The sequence below is a fragment of the Lissotriton vulgaris genome, chromosome 1_2 (genome assembly GCF_964263255.1).
Source record: "Lissotriton vulgaris chromosome 1_2, aLisVul1.2, whole genome shotgun sequence".
NCBI classification, from domain to species: domain Eukaryota; kingdom Metazoa; phylum Chordata; class Amphibia; order Caudata; family Salamandridae; genus Lissotriton; species Lissotriton vulgaris.
In genome coordinates this window covers 56,128,570-56,152,545 of record NC_141686.1, presented here as the reverse complement: position 1 = coordinate 56,152,545, position 23,976 = coordinate 56,128,570, and the positions used below count along the sequence as shown (strand labels likewise).

At 42.1% G+C, this 23,976-nt stretch overlaps 1 protein-coding gene across 1 annotated transcript in view; it reads left to right on the top strand.

The window, feature by feature from the left end:
* MRPS35 (mitochondrial ribosomal protein S35) overlaps positions 1–23,976 on the top strand; it is a 201,668-nt gene that overhangs the window by 131,142 nt on the left and 46,550 nt on the right. Inside the window, exon 7 of the mRNA XM_086952806.1 lies at positions 15,082–15,151. Within this exon, the coding sequence (XP_086808932.1) occupies positions 15,082–15,151 (70 nt within the window). The remainder of the gene's footprint in view (positions 1–15,081; positions 15,152–23,976) is intronic.

Below are 23,976 nucleotides of genomic sequence, written 5' to 3'. Positions count from 1 at the left end.
ATCCTAAAATAAAAACTAGTTTAAAAATAAAAAATCCTAATGTCCTCCCACATCTAACACTAAAATCTAGTTTTAGGCCGGTCCAGTACCCACAACAAATTCAAAGACAGAAGTCTTGTAGAACAAAAGCTGAGTTTTCAGCAACCAGGCAGTGGATACACACTGATTGCTTTGGGATCCTGTTTCCCTCCTTTGAAGTGTGCCCGAAATGTTATATGTAAACCCAACAGATATGTCAAAAAGGCTTTGGCAGTATAATACCAAAAAGAGACCCACTGTGATTGGGTCCTGTCTGGCTAGGGGGACAAAAGAAGGACCCTGTAAAAGTGTCAGCTTACATTTGCCTGTGACAGGGGAGGCCTCTTTAAAGTGTGCCCCAAGTGTCCTATGAAAAAACCTATAAAACAGTCTTCACGAACAGATACAGAGGACAAGGGTTGCCCGATGCTCTGAGAAAAAGGAAACATTTAAATCCAAGCAGTTTCCAAAGGCAATTAACAGGCCTTTGAAGATGTGAGGAGGGCCGTGTGAGGAGGCGGAAAGGCCCCCTGGAGTCACCCTATCTTTTTGAAAGAGAATTTCCCATGGAGCCCCGTGCGCTAGACGCCGGAGGAATGGCATACAAGATTAATCCTTGAATTGACCAGATCACTAGTAGCACGCGACTAGGACGACCGTGCCACGAATAAGTGACAAGGTGGAAGCCCCACAAAGGCTACACACAGATCTTCCAGTTAGTCCAGAGGAAGACCCCACCAAGACGGTTATAATATTGCACATTTTATAGGGGTCGAAACGTCAACGCTTTATTGCCAAGTGTTGATGATCGCCCAGGATCTAATAATTTGATTAATCACTCACTGGGCTGATATTTCATCCTTTTCAAAACTTCGCACTGTGTTCAGATACAATTTTTCTTTGTAGTATATATCCATGTATTTTGTGTAATGTGTCGTGATATGTAAATATTTAAATGTTTGTGCTCATTTAAGTCCTAAATGTTATTGCAGAAGAACTGTTCTGTGTGTATGTAAATATATGTATTGAAATAAGTTTACACTCATCTTTCAAAATACTGATATAAAAAATATATCGTGAAAAATAATACAAGAGTTTTGCACTTCTTGGTTTAGACATAAGGTACATTTTGCTCTCTCATTTGTTGACTGTTCTCATCCATTTGGAGAGACATAATTGTATAAAAATAATTTTTGATTTCTAATAGTGGCAGAACCACTTTTCGCTTCTCCTATGAAAAAACCCAGCAAACCTGACAAGCAGGGTGTGGCATTCAAACAGAATTTGATACTTTAATGTAAAAAATTACCCTCACCGCCCCACCCTACTTATTCTGGCAGTTTTAGATCAGTCATCACTGCCCTTTCAGGTTAGCCTATTATTTGCTCCTGGGAGAAAGTTCACACCTAATTTACACCAATTGAAATGCTAATTAGTTTCTGCCAAAAGTGGGATAGCAAAATACAGATTAGGGGCCAGATGTAGGTGGCCATTACCGACCGGTAACGGCCGATTTCGGCCATTACCGACCGGTAAACGGTCATTTGTGATGTAGGAGCCCTATTTTACCGAATCGGTATTTTTTACCGATTCGGTAACTTGCAGATGTAGGTGGGACTCTTCTGAGTCCCACAGGCCTTACAGAATCTGTATTTTACCACCCAATCCAATTGGGTAGTAAAATACCGAATCCAGGTGTGCATGCACATGTGTGCATGCACACCTATGCCATGTGACAGACAGACATGCCCTTAGGGCATGTCTGTGTGCCACATGTCACACGTGCCTAAATTCGGGGTGCTAGAGGGTGTCAAAGTGACACCCCCTGCACCCTTGCAACATTCGGTATTTACTGAATCAGTAAATACCGATTCGGTAATGCCCATTGATTCCTATGGGCTTCAATGCCCATAGGAATCAATGGGCATTACCGAATCGGTATTTACCGATTCGGTAAATACCGATTCTTACAGAATCGGTAATTCAATTACCGAGTCTACCTAATTCTCCCCCCTTCTATTTTACCGATTCATAAATACCGAATCGGTAAAATTCGGTATTTATGAATCGGTAAAACAGAATTACCTACATCTGGCCCTTAGTCTCTAGGGACTTCAGGTAGGACAAAGAAAACTTTTTAAAGTCATCTCCTAAAATATATATTTCAATTCTGACTTCATCAGTGGATAGGACTTGTAATAAATATTTCAAAAAAGCCTGAGAAATTAACTCAATAGCTGTTTCCGAGCCAAAGATAACATTTATTAATATTGTATCCTAGTTCTTTCCTACAAACGACCAGCCTTACTACATTGAAAGTAGCTTTTAGGTCCTTTTTACTATAAGAACATGTTTAATATTAAGCTTTTACATGACTTGCTTTTAAATACCATGCACCCTTCTTTATAGTCATTAAGTCCCACTTAAGGAGGACTTTCTGATTTTTAAAAGGAAGGTTTAAGAGTTTTAGAAAGGTGTTATTTTGACAATGTGAATTTCCATTTTAAAACTACACAGGCAGGATGAAAAAGACAGGTCGGAATCAATGCTATGCAGTGGATTGCAGAATGAGTCCTGTGGTGCACTGCATTTATTTACAAGCCCTATGTACACATGGTACCATATACTGTGTACTAAAAGGCAAATTATGTTATGTTAATAGGGATTTATTGAGCGCACAGCTACTCAGAAGAGTGTGCTGGCTCAAAACAAGGCAGTAAGGGCAAAAGTGAAACAAAGCTGGACAAAAATCCAGTTTTTGAGCATTTTTACATACATTCCAATATCTGGGGTCCGTTGATCCAATTCTGACAATTTTTGTGTCTTCTCTCTTTCTAAAATGCTTTCTAATTTTTCTAAATTGCAATTGAAGTTTATTGTGTTGTTTCTTAACCTTAATGTAATTTAGTGCTATTTGAACCTATCACACATGTTTTTTAGTGAAGTGCCTGGTGCTCTGCTGCTTGTCATAGCGAACAGTGGCTACTAGAAGGGTTACAACGAAAACAGAGGAAATAAAGAACTTCAGCAGAACACTGTACTTTACCTTTCTGATATGTTGATTACCCTAAACAATCTTGAAAATCCCGTTTTCTTTTCTGTAACTCCTGTTACTTAACTGGGAATCAGAGCAGTGATAACAGCCCCTAACCCTGGGTAACAGTAAAAGGATTAATAGGCTATATTCTCATAAAGCTTAACAATCATCCTTTCTTTCCACAATCTCATTAAAAATTCATAGGTTGTGTCTCAGACATAGTTCTCCAAACCATAGACTAAATGTACTCCAAACATTGTTTAGACCCATATTTCCTCCAAAACTGAACCCGACCCTTTTACCTAAATTCAAGTTTCCACAACAAAAGTGCCTGCCCTCCACACAGCTGTGATCATTTTGTTCATTTATCCAGATGCCCAGCTTGAACTTTCAGGGCCACACACATAGCATTGCGAAGCTGCTCAAGTGTCTTAGATTACTAAATGCTGTTTGCAGCAGCAGCGCAGATGGGAAGAGGGTAGGCAGCATTCACTTACATGGATATTTAGGTCGGGTTGATAGTGCCACTGTCGCCTGCAGGGCTTTAAATGAGACCGGTAGCTCCTACTCCCAGACCCGGTAACAATTTAAAAAGGACATTGTAACAGGTCACTTTCGACCCCTGTATTAATGTCCTGAACTTTTCATGTAAAAAACACTAGCCAGTTTCTGAACAATGAGTGTAAAAAACATTAAAGTAAACCATGTCGTTCCTGCTTACATTTTGCATGGTTTACCTAATCTTGCATTCACTATGAGTGTTTTGGATATTGTGTACCTTTTTTTTTTTCAGGCATATTGTGTTCCTTTTGTTTTTTCAGGCAGCATATTACTCTTGTCTTGTGCATAATTTGAATTGAGCCGCATCCAGGTATTTATAACAATGCACAATTAAGTTGTGGCTGAAGGCAGTGCGAGCTTCTCTCGGTGCCTGTCAAGGGGCAAAAAGGTTTTGAGAATAGGTGGTCATCCAATCCTTGGCCTTTCTGCAAAGCGCACAGAGCAATGGTCTTGTATGCCAGTTGCAGTTGTGATTCTTTGAAAATGTGTGGGTAGGGTAACACTCTATGCGATTTAAGTGTATATGTTTACGCCACACCATTGATTATTTAGGCCCCAATCCTTCCACGAACCCCCAGTTGTTTCATCTCACTTACAGCCCTGGTCACCTGATCATTTAACCTACACCAATATTATACAGTTCTTTGCTTCCATGCAAATACATATCCATTCCTTTGCTGCCTACTTGTAATGTTTAACATTGCCTTACAGCATTCCTTTAAAGTCAGACCTATTGGCATTTTCAGTGCTTGTTGAACGTGGAGTATGCTGGAGATTTATTCCCAAAAACGACTAATGCAATGATTTCACTATCAATGTAGTTGGGAATTGACAGTGTAAATGCTTGCTTGTTTTGCCAACTTGTGGCTGGGAGTGGAATATACATTTTTTTAAATAGAAAAATAGGTTATTGGCCACTAATAGTGCTATGACATTACTTTATCGTCAACAAGAAAAACAAGAGCCCTCGTCACTTTTACATTATGGCCCAAGGTTTGATTTTCGGCTTTTCCTGGTTACATACTTTTAGAACCATAAAACTATCACCTGCAAAGTGCTTTTCGATGTAGTAGTTCTCACGCAAACGTTTGATTTTTGCTTTTTTTCTCTTCAACAATAGAGCCAATTGCCATTCGGCTCAATGAGAACTCCCCAGTAGGGTGTCACCTCGGCCTCTTCTGTGTGGTCATGTTTTTTAGCAGCAGGAATTGGTAATTCCGTCCCGGTGGCGGTTGGTGAAATTTGAAACGGTAGGGACGCTTCTTGTATGCTTGTAACACGTGGGAGCGTTTCATAGTTTATATCACTTTGTATAGAGGCATTTATTAAAACTGTTAATAAATGCTTCTGAATATAAAGATAATAACTGATGTACTAAAGTGAAATGGTCCTGCATGTTAACCCTTTCCGTGCTCATGACGAGCCCAGCTTGTCAGGCTGCACGGTGTTCGTGTGCTCATGACGAGCTGGACTCGTCATGCTGCCGTGGTGCCTCCCACGCGCGGCGGCGAATTCCTTGCCTGTGCGGGCGTTTTAAAGAACTGGGCGGAGTCATGACGAGTCCAGCTCGTCATGAGCACAGCTCCACTGTGCAGCATGACGAGCTGGACTGGTCATGAGTACTGCGCGCTGCCCCGCTCCCCGGCCAAACCCCCCCTGCTCCGCGGGGCAATTAGCCCCGCGTGGAAGGGGTTAAAAGCAGACAAGAGACTAGATCAATTTTAAATATCTCAGTTCAGGCTGCACACATCACGAACTGACATATGCTTTTTAACATGCGGGAGCGTTTAACTTTAGTCCAACAGTTTATATCACTACATTGAGAGGCATGTATTAACAGTTTTACTAAATGCCCCACGGTATAGCATACATGCAAACATTTCAGAAGATTAAAGTGGGAAAAAAAAATCGCCCCCAAAAAAATCTGGAAAATGTATTTCTCTCATTGACTTCTATTGAGGCCTGAATCGGGACTATTGTAATTTATGGGACTTGCAAGTGTGCTGCTGCAGGATCGGATATTAGAAATGCAAATAATTTTTTTCCCTTACCTGTCAGGAGGACAGCGAAATCGCTATGCATAGAAAGCATGATACAAATATTGTGTACTGGCCTGCAGGATCAGGTTACTGGCAATGCATTCTCCGAGTAACACAAGACCAGCCCCTGTCGGTTGGAGCCTGCCGAGGAATCGGGTTTTTGCATGCAGGAGGCGGGAGACTAGCCTTGAAATTGGCAGTCTCCTGCCTGAATCAGAAGGGATGTCTGAGCTGGGGTGGCAGAGTGGGCTAAAGAACGGTGATGGATCACAGCCAGATCTGTTGACTGGGTGTGAGTGTTTGATTGGTTCAGATGCTCCGTCCATCACCACCCCCTTTTGTACTGCTTTGAATCAGAAGGGATGGCATACGTGATCTAGTGATATAAACTGATGTCCTAAAGTAAAATGCCCACACATAATAAAAGCAAACAAAGGGAGCACTTTTAAATATGTGAGCTTCGCTGTGCTCTGCTGTGCCAGCCTGCAGTTGGTTTTTATTGTTGCAAAAACAATAAAAAAGAACCACAGACTTGCAGGCATGATGAATGGCCTCCATCCCCTTGGTCCCAGTTACTTACAAATCCTGCTCTGGAACACACGTGGAGGCCCGCAATAGGGTGTGCTGCTGCTGTTCCAGTCTAGGATGGGAGGCTTGAGAGGTCTAAGCGTGCCCTCTCTGCTTCTGATGTAAATACTTGCTATATACAGCTACTGTGCATGCGCAGTGTATCTGTTTAAAGCATGCATGTGGCTCGAGGTCACATAGTCTGAGGACTCTGTGACCCTGAGTCACATACCTGCAATCCTTCACATTCTACAAGCAACACCCTTGCCCAACACGTCACAGGTGACAAATTGGGAAAGGGTTTTGCTTGCAGCCTGTGAAAGTGATTGACTGGCAGTCCAGGGATCACAAGGCTTATGCCCTAGATAACTGCTTGTAAATATGATTCTGCTGCCGTAATGAATGGGAGGTCTTTTCAGACCCCCGAACATTGCAGGGCAAGGCTGGCCCTAGGTCAGTCCTTAGCCTGCGTAGGTATTTTTTTGTTTTAAATGGAAATGGTGAGCATGTGCCCCACTCGAAAGTGCCTGGCTGCCTGCCTGACTTCACATCAAGTGCAAGAGGCAGCCAAGTACTAACGCAGCACCCACCATGGGCGTAAAGCCCTTATTTAATTAACTTGAAACAGTGTGGGTGGTGCCCTCTAGTGGCAGCCCCAGCTGTTCCATCCGCCAGCACTGTACACCCGATAATCATCCCCTAGGTGTACATTTACGTGTTCTTGCACTGTCAGCAAATGTCCATCAAGTTCTACGGTAGCAAAATGGAAAGTGGAGTTGGTTTGTTGGGCGGGTTATGAGGGTGCAGTATTTTATAATTATATGAGGAAAGGAAGCGGGTCAATTGAAAAAGTTTATGCATGGGATTATTTATTAGATTCCCTTAAAGATTTTGAAAAGTGTTATGATTCTGGGGAAGAAAATGGGATAAAATATAATTTGCAAAGTGTGTTGTATACATACTGTAATGGGGACTGGACCTAACGGAGAGGGGTGGTATTAAGGTTAAGTTGCTCAATATTGTTATGCATGTCTTATTATAAATCCTAATAAAAAATTGTTGACAAAAAAAGCTTTGTATTGTCTGCTTATGAAAGGGAACAGGCTCTGGTAAGTGCTGCAAATGTTTTCATTCTTTCAAACTGACAACAGGCTCTACAACCTTAAAAACATTTTCAGCTTGTGAGAGGAGGAGCAGGACGTTGAACAAGCCACTGCCCCTCCATCCCATCCCTGCCCTTCCAGAGGGAGGTGCCAAGGGAATGGGCGGGGCTTAGAGCCGAAACTTCAATATGCGCGGTTTACAAATTTGGGCCTACTCACCATTACTCTTGGGCATCAGTCTGAGGCAAGTTTCATGTGCAATTATAAGATTAAGGCATGAGGTTTTGACTTGTAGGCACCAGAAAGTTTCAACATGAGTCTTAGCTCAGTGTAGGTAAGCCCTCTATCAGTTTTAGGACAACTGTCGACAGCGAGTACTGTCATTCTTCAAGTGAGCCTAAGGAATGGATGAGCATGAGTTTTGCAGCAATTATTTATTTAACATGAGGCCATTATAGTGACCATGTTTTAGTGACAGAACTATTGGTTTTCATCATATTTTATGGTTGAATCACTGCCTTTTGAAGTTATGTCCTTTAGAAGATTAATTTAGTGTCCACAGCCTGTATGAGTAGAACATACCAGAGCAAAAGGAGGTGCCCTACACAACTTTTTCATCGAGAACCTGTACCCTCCCTGCCATTGCCACCTTCCTCACAGTTTAATGGTGGGGGGGGGTTGGGGGTGGGGGGGGGGTGAAGGGGGGAGCGTATGTCTTTCTTTGAAGGGCCATGAGTAGACCTTGATGATTCTAAATATCCTGTGTAGAGCAGTCAGAGATGTTTACCATTATTACGGTAGGTCAAAATTGAATGAGCAGTTACTAGTGAGTTATCCTTCTCAAACAAGAGCAGTCACCTCCATTATGTATGCTTATTAATTAGTGCATGAGATTAGAGGTGAAGTAAAAAGGCAATGTCCGTTGGAGCATACTCTTTAAATTTGCATGTCCATATTTGTTGCCTTTTTACAATTCAATCAATCAATCATTTAATTTGTAAAGCGCACTACTTACCCGTAAGGGTTCAAGGCGCTGTGGGGGGGAGGGGGGTGCTGATGCTGCTACTGGTCGAAGAGCCAGGTCTTGAGTTGTCTCCTGAAAGTCAGCAGGTCTTCGGTTTTTCGTAGGTAGAGGGGGGGAGGGTGTTCCAGGTCTTGGCGGCACGGTGGGAGAAGGACCTGCCTCTGGAAGTGGTTCTGCGGATGCGGTAGAAGGAAAGTCGACCTATTCGACAATTCGATCTATGCCCCTTCTTATTCCATTATCCAATTTATGTAGACTGCAGCCATTGCATGGTAACCTCAAGTCTTCAATGTTAATGATAAAGATTACTCTCAACTGAACACAGGTCCACCTTTGTGCCATATGCAACAGAAAATTATTGAACCTCTGTGATTCTGTAGAATATTGGCTCGAAATCTCCTAGTAGTTTAGGCCAGATAAGGTGATGTGAACATCACATAACAAATACATCGGATGTGGATACTTCTCCTGTCTCACTTTACCTACAAATTGGTTGATACTTGATGGGGTAAATATGGACATTTTATTGAGAAAGAATGTTTCCTAAGGTAAGTGATATCCTCATTAGACCTGGGCAGTGAACTTTGCTGAGTTCGCTGAGTTTGTCTGGAGTTTTCTGCACTCCGCGGAGCTTGCGGAGCTCACGGGGTGCAGAAAACTCCGCTTCACAATGTGCAGCTGAGTTTTTCCCCGTTCCCCAGCTGCCTTTCAGGTAGAATTTCTACCCGAGCGGCAGGAATACTGGCACAAACTGCAGTTCGCACTGCACTCTGCCTCTCGTGGAACTTCTCAGACTTTTTTTGCAACTTCGTGGAGTTCCGCGTAGCAAAACTCTGTGAACTACGCCTAGGCCTGATCCTCAAAAGCGTCCTTTTCTGAAGCAGATCCTCTAATTCAAACATGAGATTCTGATTAGACCGAGCATTTTGCATAGTTTTCCAAATTTGCCATTCTCAACAATATAGAATGTATATGGGTGTTTTTTTCTGTACATATGTTAATTGCCATCTCGACACGGCTGAACTCTTCCAACTTGATCCAATGACCGCTTTTGGAGAAATATCTCATTTGAATGTATACTACTTATATAAGCTGTCTTTCACTTGTTTTGGATTCATTCTTAAAACTAAAACATTACCCCTACCACTCAACAGTTATGTCATTTGTAAAATTTCCATAAGCTTTTTCAATATATGAGCATAAACTTAAATAAAATTTACAATGTACAACATCCATGTATCGCAATATGTCTTTAATCTTACAGTATTTTCAGATGCCCCACTATATTTGTGGAAGTCTTTTGCTTTGAAGAACATACTTTTCTAAAGTGGTTAGGAGCCCTTGTTGTTTATCTGGGTAAAATCAGAAGGGCATTTGCGCACCGCAATATTCGGTAGCTAAAAAAGATTGCATAGTGACATCCCAGTAGTACTTGAGTCATGGCTAACCATATATTTTTCCACAATGCATCATATTACTCATTGAAACTCCAGTTTTCTCATCATTGTGTCTACAACAGGATGTATTCTGCACCACAAATCAATTCTCATAGGAAGCAAAGAAAATAATATTTCAGCCATCAGCAAGACTGCCTCTGGTCAGTGATGGACCTAGAGTCTCGAGGTCAGAACTGAAAATGTTTGTCCGCTGCATTGGGCTGTGTAAAATGGTAGAGTTACCAAAGCGTGGTTTGTGAGTGACCTTAGTGGATCAGTTTCATTACATGTGCTTAATTTTGGATGGAGTTATGGGCACAGTGAACACGTTTAACTTGAAGCAGAGCCTTAAATTGCTCCATTTTTCAGATCGGCAAAGGACGGCTGGTGGAGCATCACCTTTGCCAGGGATAGCATTTGCTACCCGACAACCGTATAGAAGCAGGGACTCTGAAAAATAAAGCCTACTAATGTAATCAAAGATGCGGTGTGGCAGTTGCTGGTACCGATGACACTAGGAGGGAAAGAAAGGTTTGGAAATCATGTTTTTTACCAGAATTTAGTTGAAACTACTCAAAGCGCACCACTGCACTGATCTGCCACATAGGTGAAATCTGTGTTGCCACAAAGTGCTTGGTTGCAATGGTCTGTTTATTGGCGCTATTTAAATACATATAAGATAATAACTGTTGAAGTCAGTCCGTTGTAACTCTATCTGTATGCCCCTACAGTCTACGCAACTTCAATCTAGTTCTGAGCCACATTGTGCAAACAGATACTAAAATGTACTACATTTTGAAAATTGTTGACAAGATTCCTTGATGAGTCATTCGGAACACAATCCTGTTGCTCCTGAAAAGTAGTTCAACCAATTGCGTTTCATCAATACATCTGAAAGAATCTTTTTAAGATACAGTTGAAGTGACATACCTGTAATATGGTTTTTATTAGTTTCATATAGTTCCAGCTTACCGTCCAACCCACCCAACGTCGTCTAGGTGAAAATGCAGGGGTTTGTCTGATGACATTCTAGTTAGAAATATTGACATGACAATGGTATTGAAGAATGTAGAGTTTTTGGTTTCCTTCAAGCAGTACAAATTCATCTAAATTCCTCCCCTAACTTTGTGGATCCCAGTTGTTACTGTTTCATCGCTGGTCTTGTCTGATTACCAAAATCTTTGATCCACTTTAAAGAACTCAAGATGCACTACTTACACTATGGAGGCGTTTTCTCTGTTCTTTCTCTTCACTTTAGCTTTTTTGGGATTGTGTGATTATGGCTAGTTGTCCTTTTGTTTAGTTTCTGATTGAAATCTCAAATTCATCATTAGCTATCACAAATTTCCCGTAAGCCCTTGCCTACCGCAGAAAGTTTGTCTGTAATCTCATACCATCTGGCATCCTTTAGATTTCTCTCCTCTCCTCCTCCTATTCGATAATTAACTTGGACCCCAGTCATCCCTCCTGAAGGAACTCCAGTCAGATGTGATATGTATACGGAGACTATGCTTTTTCACATCCACCAGCAAATAGTAGACATTCAGTCTGCTCACTCCATCCTAGTGTTAGCAGCAAGTGCGATTTAAATCCACATGCTCTTCGCTGCCCTGCAATCTACCTTTTAGTTTCTTGATAGTTCAACGTAATTTTCTTTTGAGAACTTTAGTTTGTTTCAGGCATGTGTGAAATTATGTGGTCAAGGTTTCTAAAACCCACAGTGCACTGATTAACAGGCCATACCTCAGATTTAAGTGTTCACCATCTCTTTACTAGAGCCCCATCGAAATGCTTTGGCCCAAGAACAAAGATTGGACACAGGAGACCAGGACACATGAAGTAGTGGTTGTAGAGCCCACTCTTCCAACTGTGGTTACCACAGACTTTTTTCTGTGACACATGTACTTTCCAGACCGAGCTACCACTTCATGAGAATGACTTTCGAGAGAGGTGAGGTTAGGGCATCAGAAATTAACTACATATTATCCACTACACTTGACATGTCCACCGCAAGGCATAACACATTTGCTTACTCTGGCCCCATGTTGAAAACTGTGCTTTGTTTGTAAAGTCTTTAACGGCAAAAAGATAATTCAACCCTGAAGGGAAAGAATCTTGCAACATTATGTTGCAATTGTCCAAGGGTACCCAACAAAGTCACCATGAGCAGGTTTTGAAGAGGAGTTATAAGAAGACACTGCTTCGAACAGGAAAGGATTATGTACACACACGTCCATGGTAATTGATGTGGACAACGCAGACCAGAACCAATCTCTTTTTAAAGAACTAGAAGGCCTGGATTCTGAAGTGTCTACATCGCTTAACTACTACAGAAGCTCACATTGTCCAAAACCGAGATTACAAAACCATTTGTTTTAACAGCATTGAAATCCTCATAGTCTGGGCCCTTGTCTTCCACAGTTAAATATGACCCGGCTCCTACACTATACTCTAAAAAGAAAAGCGATTGAGTTCTTCCAAACATGGAGGGTAAGCAGTTGGACACAATGGCTGCGGGGTTGCGTCAGGAGGAGGAGCCATGAACTGGGGAATTTCCAGTTCACATTAAAGCACATATGATTGTCACCAGAGTGAGAAACTGGTGCAGCTTCTATAATAGGTTCCTGAGCTCCACAAAGAGAGTGCATCAGAGTTAATGCAAAAAGGTAAGACGGTCTCCTGGGTGGGATTCCACTGTTAATTGGACGAAGCTTGCATACAAATAGATGCTGCTGTGCCTCTCAGAAGACCTAAGTGGGTAGAAATGTTAGACTTCAGAGAAGCATTTAGCAACATCTGCTAATGATGCTGTTAGTTTGAGAACATCTTTTTGGCCCCAGAAAAATGAAATGTTGATTAAAAAATTACAAATATATTAAAACTGCCAAAACCAGTTGTGCATTGCTCAGACACCATCATTATTTAAAGAGAACACAGACACATTGCCCGAGACAGGCCAGTAAAATTATGCCCTTTACATCAGGCCTACCAATAGTAGTTTGAACAGTGGTTCGAATTGTCTCATCATTTCAACATGGGAACTTTTTGAGGCAATGCCAGATCCAGATCTAGAGGGCCTCAAGGAAAGGAAGAGGATCCACTCCCACTAAAGAACAGCTCCATTCCCTCCCTCCCTTATCACACAACTGCAGTCAGTTGATGGCTTATGTTATTTCCATACAAGGAGTTGAAAATCACATCAGATCAGTAGTTACTGTCCTCAATCAGCAAAGGTGCATTTAGTTCAATCAGAAGCCACTATTATCTACCAATACAGGGCATATCTTCATGCCTACCGTACCCTTACCTTGACTATTGGTTGTTGACAGAAAGGCAGTGTAGAAACATCAAACAGACACACAGCAGAGGTTTGCTTTCCTTCACGGTCTGAAAATCACAAATACTGAGAAAAAAACACATCAACAGCTACTCTAAATTCTGAACTTTCCAGGATCAAGCCTCCTCCTCTCTGAAATTGATTTTGCTTTGGATGTGATGATGGCAATCGTAACCTTAAAATGTGGATGTTAATGGCTTGCTAAAGAGGTTTACTTTTATTGTGACTATGGTAATTCACTTCACATCATACTGTCAGTGTTCCATGAAGCCTCAGAATGCAACTGTCTAATGTTGAACAGTAAACAAATATCATGTCTCAGTTGTCATGAACGTCTGTAGTAGTTGCTGTGTAGGGTCTTTGTATGCTTCACAAATCTTTACTCTCCAGATGTTTTTGCCTTGCCACATTAAAATTACTCTTTTTTTAAATTTAATTTCAATATATTTTTTATTGTTTTTACAACGTATAACCTATAATCATCACGCCTTGTCGTTACAAGGTCGCAGCCCACAATGGCTATGAAGCAGGTTGTACAGTTACACAATATATACGCATGGCTGGCCCTCCTATCCACTGTCACAGTAAGAAGAGAATAGTGTGAAAAGAAGGGAATTAAGATAGAGAGAAAAAGAAGTAGCGTACAGGGGTTTACTTTCTTCTGGGCAGAGTTTTGAGCCCAGTGTGGGTGAGGTACAGAGCCATATGTTGGATTAGTTAGTACTTATTCATGACGGTTAATACGGGTCTAGGAGCTCGTCCAAGGACACCCACATCCCCCTGTTGCGTTGTCTCCATGGTGAGTTTCGCAGGGCAGTGTTGTCAGAGCCTCGAAGGAACGCCATCCAGCAGAGCCACCCCTTGAAAGTTGCTTTGGAAGTGCCCTTCCATTTGGTGAGTACTATTTTGACTGCCGCTGTTAGTAGGAGATCCTGCAGGTCTCTGCCTTGCTGTGACCGTAAATCTGTTGTCATGAAAACAGTGGCGAGTGTGACAGTCAGCTTTTAGTGTGCAACCCAAGGTTTTATTGATGAAGGTGAATATTTTTTCCCAGAATTTTTTTACTTTGGGGTAGTGGTAGATGAGGTGTGACAGGTCTCCCTTACCCTTGTCGCAATTCCAGCACTGTTCATTATCCCTCAGGCCCAGAGTCGCCAGGCGAGCAGGAGTCCAATATGTTTTGTGTAGGAGGCAGAATTTAGTCTGCGCTAAAGCCGGTGAGACTTTGTTTTGTGTGGGGGAGGCCCAGAGGAGGTGGCGTTCCTTCTCGCTGAGAGTAGAGCTGAGTTGATCTTCCCAGTAAGTGATTATTTTGTTGTTGAGTTTGGAGGAGCTGGGATGTAGTAATCTGTATCGGTGTGATATCTGGTGGCCTATTCTGTTGATATTTGTCAAGTATTGGATGATTGAGGGTTTGTGCTTTGATAGTTTCGCTTTGGCCACAGCTGTTTTGATTTTAAGGAAGTTGTACAGTTCTATGTGTAGAATCTTCTTTCCACACCCGAAGATTAGAATGGAGAATATTTTGTGTGTGTGGTGGCCCCACTTTGGTGGTTCATGACAACCATTTTCGCTGAGACCTATGGAAATCTGCTTAAGTTTCATTTGTCATGGAATGTAACCCTTGCTCTTTCTAGGTTCTCACTGCTTTTGGTCACCGGACACATGGGCACTACATTCATTTCTCTAATTAACTCAACCATTTAGAGCTGTAGTTTCTATCTCAAACAGAGACAACTTATTACACCATTAATTGACTTTTCACTGAAACGTCAAAGTTTCTAGGAGATTCAAGGGTACCAACCTACAGAACCTATGTTATAGGTAAGTGTGTAACTTATTTTACAGTGGAATAGGTGCGGCTAGAGGGGCTTTATTTTGTTAATTTTACATTGTTTGTGCTGCGACAAATGTAGAGGTTAGCATTCTTCTTACTAACAATGCCCTCCTTGGTTACAGATGTCCATTGAGAAGGCAGAACTTGGACTACGCAATGTATTTGCTGACAGTTTTGTACCATGAATCTTGGGTAAGTAAAATCTGCTGTGTATGACATCTGCTTCTAACTTACTTTTCCAGCTGCAAACAAGGACAGAATGTTAGTAATACTTATTTATTTCTAATTGCCTGGTAAGCTAAATAAAACAAATTTTATATAGTGCTTAAAGACTAATTTTGGTTTTTGCTCAACCAATCGTCCTTTAGAAAAGCTGTGTTTTGGAGTGTGTGTGTTGATTCATATTTTTATAAAGCTACATTTAGTGTGCACCTGTTTGTGTGCACCTGTTTGTGTACACCTGTTTGTGTGCACCTGTTTGTGTGCACCTGTTTGTGTGCACCTGTTTGTGTGTGTTACACCTGCCAGCCTTAGGTGGTATTCCCCCAAAGTTTTTCCTACTCCAATTTTGCTGGTCTTGTCTTTGCTGTTTTTATGACTCTGTGTACTTTACCAATGCTAAAGTACATGTGCTAACTCTCAAAAACATGGTAACATTGGCTTATGCCCAATTTGCATATTTAATTTACTTGTAAGTCCCTAGTAAAGTAGTACTTCATGTACCCAAGGCCTGTAAATTAAATGCTACAAGTGGGCCTGCAGCACTTCTTGTGTCACCCACTTAGATAGCCCTGTAAACATGTCTCAGGCCTGCCATTGCAGCCTGTGTGTGCAGTTTTAAACTGTAAGTTTGATCTGGCAAGATAGACCTTTGGCCAGGCCCAAATCTTCCTTTTTAATACATAAAGGTCACCCTTAGGATAGGTCCTAAAGGTCCCGCAGGACAGGGTGCATTGAATTTAAAAAGTAGGACATGTCATAAGGTTTACCTGTCCTGGTAATGAAATAACTCTTAAATTCATGTTTCACCCCTGCAAGGCCTTCCTCTCCCATAGGATAACATTGGAGTTAACTAATTAAATTTAAAAAGCTGTAATTTTTAACTTAATAAGCTGTAATTTTCAAATTGGTGCAGGTAACCAGTTCATGTTTGGTCTCTTTTAAATTGTTATGGGAAATCCTCACTCATGGTAAAGTCAGATTTTAAATTACTGTTTTGAAAATGGCACTTTTAGAAAGTTTGCATTTTCCTGCCTTAGCTGTTTAGTGCCTGTAGCCTGTCCCTGTGTCTTATAACCGGTTGTAGCTGACAGTTGGACTTTGTGTATTCCTCCTAGACAGCCACACAGAATAGAGATCTTAGGTGTGCCTGGATGGGCCATCACTGTCAAGATGAGAGGGTGGTGCTAGGCACAGCCCTGCTTACACTTGAATAGAGTGTCCTGCCTCCACACAAAGGGCTGCATAACCCCTATTGTCCCTGTCCTGAAGCCAGGGCAGGAAAGATGGGATGCCTGGGGGTTCAAAGGGAAATCTCTAAAAGCTTTTTCCCCCCTTCCATGGGAAGGACACCATGTATAAATATTGGACCTCAATACCACCTCTTCAGTACACTTCTGGGCCTGTGGATACTCTGCCAGGAAGGAGGACAGCTGTGCTGTTGAAAGGACTACAACTCTGCTGGACTGCTGATCTGAAGGAACTGCTGCCGTGCTGTACTGATTTCCTGCCAGCTGCCCTCTTGTCTGGGTGAGAATGACCAGACTTGCATCTGTTGAATCTAGGACTCCAAGGGCTAGTTGACTAGACTCCTGACCAGAGCCTTAGGGACAGAGGGCTCCAACAACTTTGAACCCAGCCCCTGGACTCTGCCAGCTGTGAGTCCTACCCTGCCAAGTGCTGCCACCGGAGTCCTGGGCTCTTGGAAGTGAACCTGAAGGTGCCTTGTGGGCCCGCAGAACCAATGCATCTCCTCTGCTACACAGCGCAATCCAAAGCAAGACCAAGGCATCGCCTCTGCTGTGAGAGTTCTCCTAAAACAATGGACTCCGCATCGACCCCGCAGTCCACATCGGAACTGTCACCTCTACAAAGCTTTCCCCAATGTAGGTCCTCCTATCTCTTGACAGCAGCTTCGATGACAACACAGGTTGACGCATTGCAGCCTCGCAGCTACATGGAACCGGTGCATCCCCTCAACTGCACAATGCATAATCAGTGCCGGATTTCGCATCACAAGCCCTCATCGACAGGATGCTCAACGGCAATGCAGGACCTCGTATTGCAGCTCCACTGCACCTTGGAACAAATGCATTCTTTCAGCTGCGCTATGCATCATCGGTGGGAACCTCCCAATGCTCCGCAACCAGGACCTAAAATGCTTTGTTCATTTGACTGAACTGGGTCACTGTAGCTGGCCCGCGCTCCATTGCGGTCAGTCTGAATTTGTGACTTTGTCCCAGTCCAGTGCAACCAGATATACACAGTTGGATCTTTGTCCTTTTTGGTGCTATTTTTACTGAGATCTTAAAACTTGCAAATCTCCAATTATACTGATTTAGATTTTTGTTATTTTGCTCTTGTTGTATTTATTAGAAATTACTCTATTTTGTGGGATCCTTTTGTGGTGTGTTTTCTTTGTGTTACTGTTTGTAGTGACGCACAGATACTTTACACATTGCCACTGAGTTAAGCCTAATTGATCTGAGCCAAGCTACCTAGGGTTGAGCTCAGGTAAATTTAGGGTTTGCTTGTGACTTCACCTTGACAAGAACTGTGGTTCCTGCTTGAGTTGAGTTTCACCACCCCCCACACCACCAACCAGTAACCCAATTACTTACTCTGTGTATGCGGGTATTTTTTTCTCACTGAAAAAAACAAAGGTTATAGCGATGTTGTTCTAATTAGGTATGTTATTAAAATCTTACTTTGAATTTAAAAAAACTCAGAATATCACTGAAAAAACAAAGATTTAAGTAACGTTCTAGTTAGTTTAAATGTAACATTTTAAACTAAAAAAAAACCACTGAAATATACCAGTTATCATTTATTTTTTTTTAACCTGAATTTTATATAGCACAAACTTGACCCGCAGGTATCGGGTATCCAAGCCCTTTACAGGAACACCAGTTGCATTACATGAGGACGCATTCATTTTTATTAGGCACGGGGAGATTAAGTGATATGCCCAGAATAGCAGGATGTTGCACGTCCTTGCAGAGACTCGAACTGGGTTCCCCAGATTTGAGGTCGACCGTCCATAGCTGTTAGGCAACAGTACAGTACATAAATTATGTAACTTCACATGTCATCAGTGATGTTATCAATTATGTCATAGATCAAGTCATGAATGTGGTAATATGTGAAGTCATATGCAGTGCATGGCGAGAGCACAAGTTATAGTTATTAGAAAAAACTATAACTGATGCATTTTAGTGCTTTCTTTGTTTAAAATTGTATTTTTTAACTGACATTTCCACCTAACTATCGCTTCACTTTAACCTTTGTTTTTTCAGTGAATTTCTATTTTTAAAAAAAGTCAAATTATGATAGACCCTATTTCCATACCTAACTATAAAGTCACTGGCCTGTGGTGGGCAGGCCTTGCACCCAACCCCACCTGCGATTGCCAACGCCCATGCATGGTGGCCAGTGAGAGTTCTCATCACAATATACAGGGGTGTTATTTTAGCAAAGGCAAGCCGCATCAATCTACAAGACAAGCCTATTGGTTTTTTCAAGCAATCACCACATTATTTCATATATTCAATTCTATTAGCTTTTTCAGAGTCACCATCCTAATAAAACAGCAGTTATGTTAGGATTAAAGATTTAAACTATAATAATCCAATACCATATTGAAAGGCAATGCACACAGTTCTTATCTGTTGGAGCAGCAGCAAAAAAGAAGGCTATGTTTCAGGAGTTCTGGGATTTTATTTGTTGTGAATTCTGAGTTCTATATTTGTTAAAGGAGCTGCTGCAGTAGTAGCATTAAAGATATATTGCATAGTGTTAGCCTCCGGATATTGCCATATAATCCCCTACCATGGTACCATGAGTGGAAGCTTGCATGGCGGGTACCACTGGAGTATTGTGGTACCAGAATTCTTTTTATAAAGTAGGAAAAAAAAGTAAATGGAGAAGCAAATACAGGTTGGGTGCCCATTGGGCGAGCAGGAGGTGTGGGGTGAGATTTGGGGAGCCGGGTTTGGCACAAGGCCTTGCTGTAGGCAAAGTCCTGCGGCCAACCCCCTTCACCTTTCATCCTACTCAGCCGTGTACACCGGGAGTTGGCTGCCCGCAGCGGTGTTGAGTGCAGGGCATGGCCACATGCCAAACTGGACCCTATGGCCAACACCCTGCTTGACATGGCCAAAGGGCATATGAAGGAGGAGATTGGTCTCCTGCAGCAGAGTTGAACATAGTCTGGCCTGTAGCTGGTTCTGTTTTCAAACCCGCCGCCGAGCATGGCCATACCCTGTAGGATACTGTCACATTGACTAGATCATATCATCAGCGATATCATTTGAGATACAATTTATGAATTCATTTAACACGCAGAGTGTTGTAATGTCTGATGTCCTAAGAAGTCCATGCAGGGGCACAAGTTATAGTTAGTTCAGTAAACTCTAACCAGCGAATTTCAGTGTTTTTTAGGTCTCGCGACCTATCAATGCGCGCAAGCGCATTGAGCGGAGCGAGAATTCATGTCCTCAAAATCCTCGTCAAACCAAGGGCTTCTTGCTGCGGTTTTGTTTGAGTTCACGTGAATCACGTGACCAAACAAGCAGGCGCATCAGCCTCCCTCCCTCACCACATCAAAGGGCTTCACCCAGCGTGCGCTCTGCGGCTTCTCCTCCCCTCCCCTAATTATTCATGGCTGGCCGTACTTTCACTTTCCGGGCCGCTCTCGTTTTCCGAGCGCTGATATTGACAACAGTTTCCCGTACTTCAAGGCAATTGACAACAGTTTCCCGTACTTCAAGGCAAGCGTGTGCACATATCATTTCCGAGCGCTGATATTGACAACAGTTTCCCGTACTTCAAGGCAATTGACAACAGTTTCCCGTACTTCAAGGCAAGCGTGTGCACATATCATTTCCTGATTAAAGTACGTTAATAAATCCAAACCAACAGGCTTACAGAATCTGTAAACCTTCACTCGCACCAAACAAGCAAGTACGTTAATAAATCCAAACCAACAGGCTTACAGAATCTGTAAACCTTCACTCGAAGGAAAGGTAAGCATTAAACTTTGGTAAAAACAAAGTACAACGCAGACACCCGCGTGCAGGAAACACTATTCTGCTCCGTTGGCGGTTTCTCCATGCAATCTGTTGTAAAAAGGTCCGGAGGCAGGGAACATACAATGCACCTCCAAGACCCTTTAATATTCGCACAGCCCCAAGCGAAATCCTTCTGCATACAGACTCAATCAGAGATCAATGACCTCACTGGATCTCCAAAAGCAATATTAAACCCCACTCCAAGAAAGCTCACCTGGTAGTCTACACATACACCTCCCCATAGCACTTTTCATATTTAGTCTCGCCGTTTTAAACACCAGCTCCCAAAAATGAAATCCGTTGTCAACGCACGTGGCCCGCACAGCAGCAGTTATAAGCCTTTATGCAATAAGCATGGTTGGTGTCTTCCAAATTTCGAAAATTGCGCTGGCCCTTCGAGGACACCGTACTGCAGAGACTTTATTATCAAACAAAAACTAGACTCGATACATGTGTTTTGGGACAAGACTTGGGTGTAGCAGAGGTAACGATTGGTTGCTGAGAGTCCTGCCCTATTATTCTGTGGTAAAACGCTGGGCGGGGCTAAGGTGATCACTGGTCCGGATAGCGGCTTGGACGTTGCAGGCTGCGCTTTCTTTGTAAACATTCAGTGGTGGTTGGGGCTATGCAAATTCTTAAATCGAGAGGGATCTCGTACAACCGATATGCGGTTTAGTGGTAGGAGCAGATGGTACCCCACAAATAATTTATTATTTGCCGACGGTCTATTAATATCCCTTTACGGTGTTTGTGGGAGAGGGAGGGAAGCTTCCCGCATTCTTTTTTGGCTGTTTTTGTATAGCGCAAATTAGACCCGAAGGTATCGGGGCGTTTCACGTGAACACCAGTTACATTACACAATGCCACATACATTTTTGATGAGGCACCTGGAGATTAAGTGATTTGCCCAGAATCACAGGATGTTCAGCTGATACCGAGACCGAACTTCGCCGCATTTTGACCCTGTCACAGCCCTAATTAACGTCGGCCCAAAGGCATAGGCATTAACATTTTTTACCAAAATACACTTACTAAGCAATCTTAACCTTCTTTTGAGGTGTTACTTCTTTGTGTCTCTTAAAAGGAAAATTACCGTTCATATATTAAAAGATAAGTCAACGTGAAATGTCTTTAAAAAATGTCGTGTGCTATCTAGGTCATTTGCTTTTCAGTTACGATCAGACTGTTAAAGGCCATGTCAATGCACAGATCTAAAGGGAACATGATTGCAAAACTCTGTAAACCATGTACTGCTTTGCAAATCATTGTATCACAGATATATGCACAAGCTGTCTGGTTGTGAAATAATTATTGTGCACTTACAGTGGCTCTACGGCCATCTATTGCTTACAATTGGTTAGCTTTATTGTAAGTCACATTGGCTTGAATTTTTAGGTCTCGCGACCTATCAATGCGCACGCGCATCAGCCTCCCTCCCTCCTAATTGCATTTACGGCCGCACAGCACATCAAAGGGCTTCGCCCAGCGTGCGCTCTGCGGCTTCTCCTCCCCTAATTATTCATGGCTGGCCTCAGCTGCTTGATTATCTCCACACGGTATCTTTTAGACCTTTAGTTTCACTTTACATTACAACTCGCCTGATCGGCAAACTTTCCAGTCAGCCAGGTTGCATTCATTCTGTGAAAAAAGAGACTTTTACGAAATGCAGAAATGTTTTGTTTTTATAGCTCTTCTCTTTAGTGGCTCGGCATGCAAACTATCAGTTCTTTTAATTTTGAAATAAAAACTCGCATCTTTACAAAGTCCTGTGAATTTTTTTAGACACTGCTTTTTTAGAAAGATAATTTGTAAGTCATGAGAGCTCGGCACTTTGCTGCACTGTCACGTTTCCAGAGCAGGTATTTCCACTTATTTGACGAAAACAGGATTAGTGATAGGTTTGCAGGCGGAGGAGCAGGGTTTGAGTGCTTGGGAACTCTGAAAGACGGTGACGTGTCAGGTACACACAGCGGTGCCCGCATACAGCTACAGATCAGCGAAGCACCCGGTTTAACATTTAACAGTTTTAAGTATTGAAATACAACATTTTCAGCTCATCTCTTTTGGACACCATCACTTTCATAAATAGGTTAGGACCTATTTTTTCCCTGGGTCATATTTGGTCATTAAATAAAGAATGTCGAATAGTTACAATGTCGTTATTAATAGTATTGTGATATTTGTTTAATTGAATATTGATGCATTTCACTTTTTTATGCAAGTATATTTTGTATAAGGCTGCCGGATGTACTCTTTTGAAAGAAGCCTTTGCCATGGATTGATTAAATTGTGAAACATATGTTACCATTTCATGGTATCTTCGGAGTCGCTGTGAATCTCTCCTAACAACAACACAGACAGAATTTGAAGGGTAGATTTTGGCATGGGGGTTGGGGAGGCATGGCGCAAAGTGACAGAAAACGTAGTGCATGTTTACTATCAATTGTAAAAGCACAAGAGAACAGCCAAATTTGCTTTGTGCTATGCCCACACTAACTTTAGTAATTCCTTATGGTCCTCCTTGTCTATCCCCCTCCTCATTCGCCTTACTCTCTCCTATCCATTATTATCTCTCATTCTTAACGTTATTCAATTACTCATTGTCCTCTTTCCTGGTACCCCTTATCTGATTCGCTATGTTGTAATTATTACCAATTCTACAGTTCTTGCATTGACCATCTAATGTATGTTATGTTGTTATCTGTATGGCTTTTGCTTCGCCGGTGTTCTTTGTAAAGCTCTCTCATTCATACCTTTGGGTGCTAGGCACTATAATAAAGTGTAACATAAATGCATACAAGGAAAAAAGAGCCTCACATTCTCACCTTATTAAACAATGTGTACAAATCCTTCACAGGTGAGAGAAGTAGTGATAGCCGAGTCCTGACTCAGATGTCATCGACGAAGAATGTTTGACCTGTAGTTAAGAGATAGAGCAGACATAGCATATGTATAGTCTTGCAAGGCTTTAAGCGGGCCGGGTCCTGCCGGTGCTCAGCACCGCCAGTTCTAAAAGCAGGTGTCCCTATCGGGCTCTCCATTTTTGCCCTCACTCTCAGGGTGAAACAAGCACTGGCGTTGCCAATAGGTTTCGCATTTGGAAAGTTGGAGCTATTGGTTTTGTAAATTACATTTTATATTTATATATTGTTATTGACAATGCCAATAACGATATATAAATATAAAATGTCATTTACAAAACCAATAGCTCCAACTTTCCTACTGCGAGACCTATTGGCAACGCCAGTGCTTGTTTTATTTTGGTTTTAAACGTTAGTTTTGATCTCTCAATACCTGATTATGTCACTTTAACCTTAGTTTTTTTTCATTGACTTTATATTTATCTACATATATGTATACACTCAAGCACATAAAAATATATACATTTATAAAGTTAAAATTAGATTTCTTTAAACATTTAAAAATTAACGTGTGAGTGTTGTAAAAATATTTGAAGTTAGTCTTCAAGCTTACTTGTGTTGTGATCACTTACAATGTACAGCTTCCGAAGTAATGGTAACCAGGGTCGGATTGGCAAGGCGGGCATTCGGGAATGGGCCGAAGGGCCGGTGCCTCAGAGCCCTCTGTGGGCCGTTTTTTCTCCCCTGTCCCAGTCCACAGAGAGTGGACTAGGAAAGGGGAGAAAAAAAAACGGCCCACAGAGTGCACGGAGACAGAGACAGAGACAGAAAATGAAAGCAGCCTCGCTGTGCGGCCAGACAGCGATTG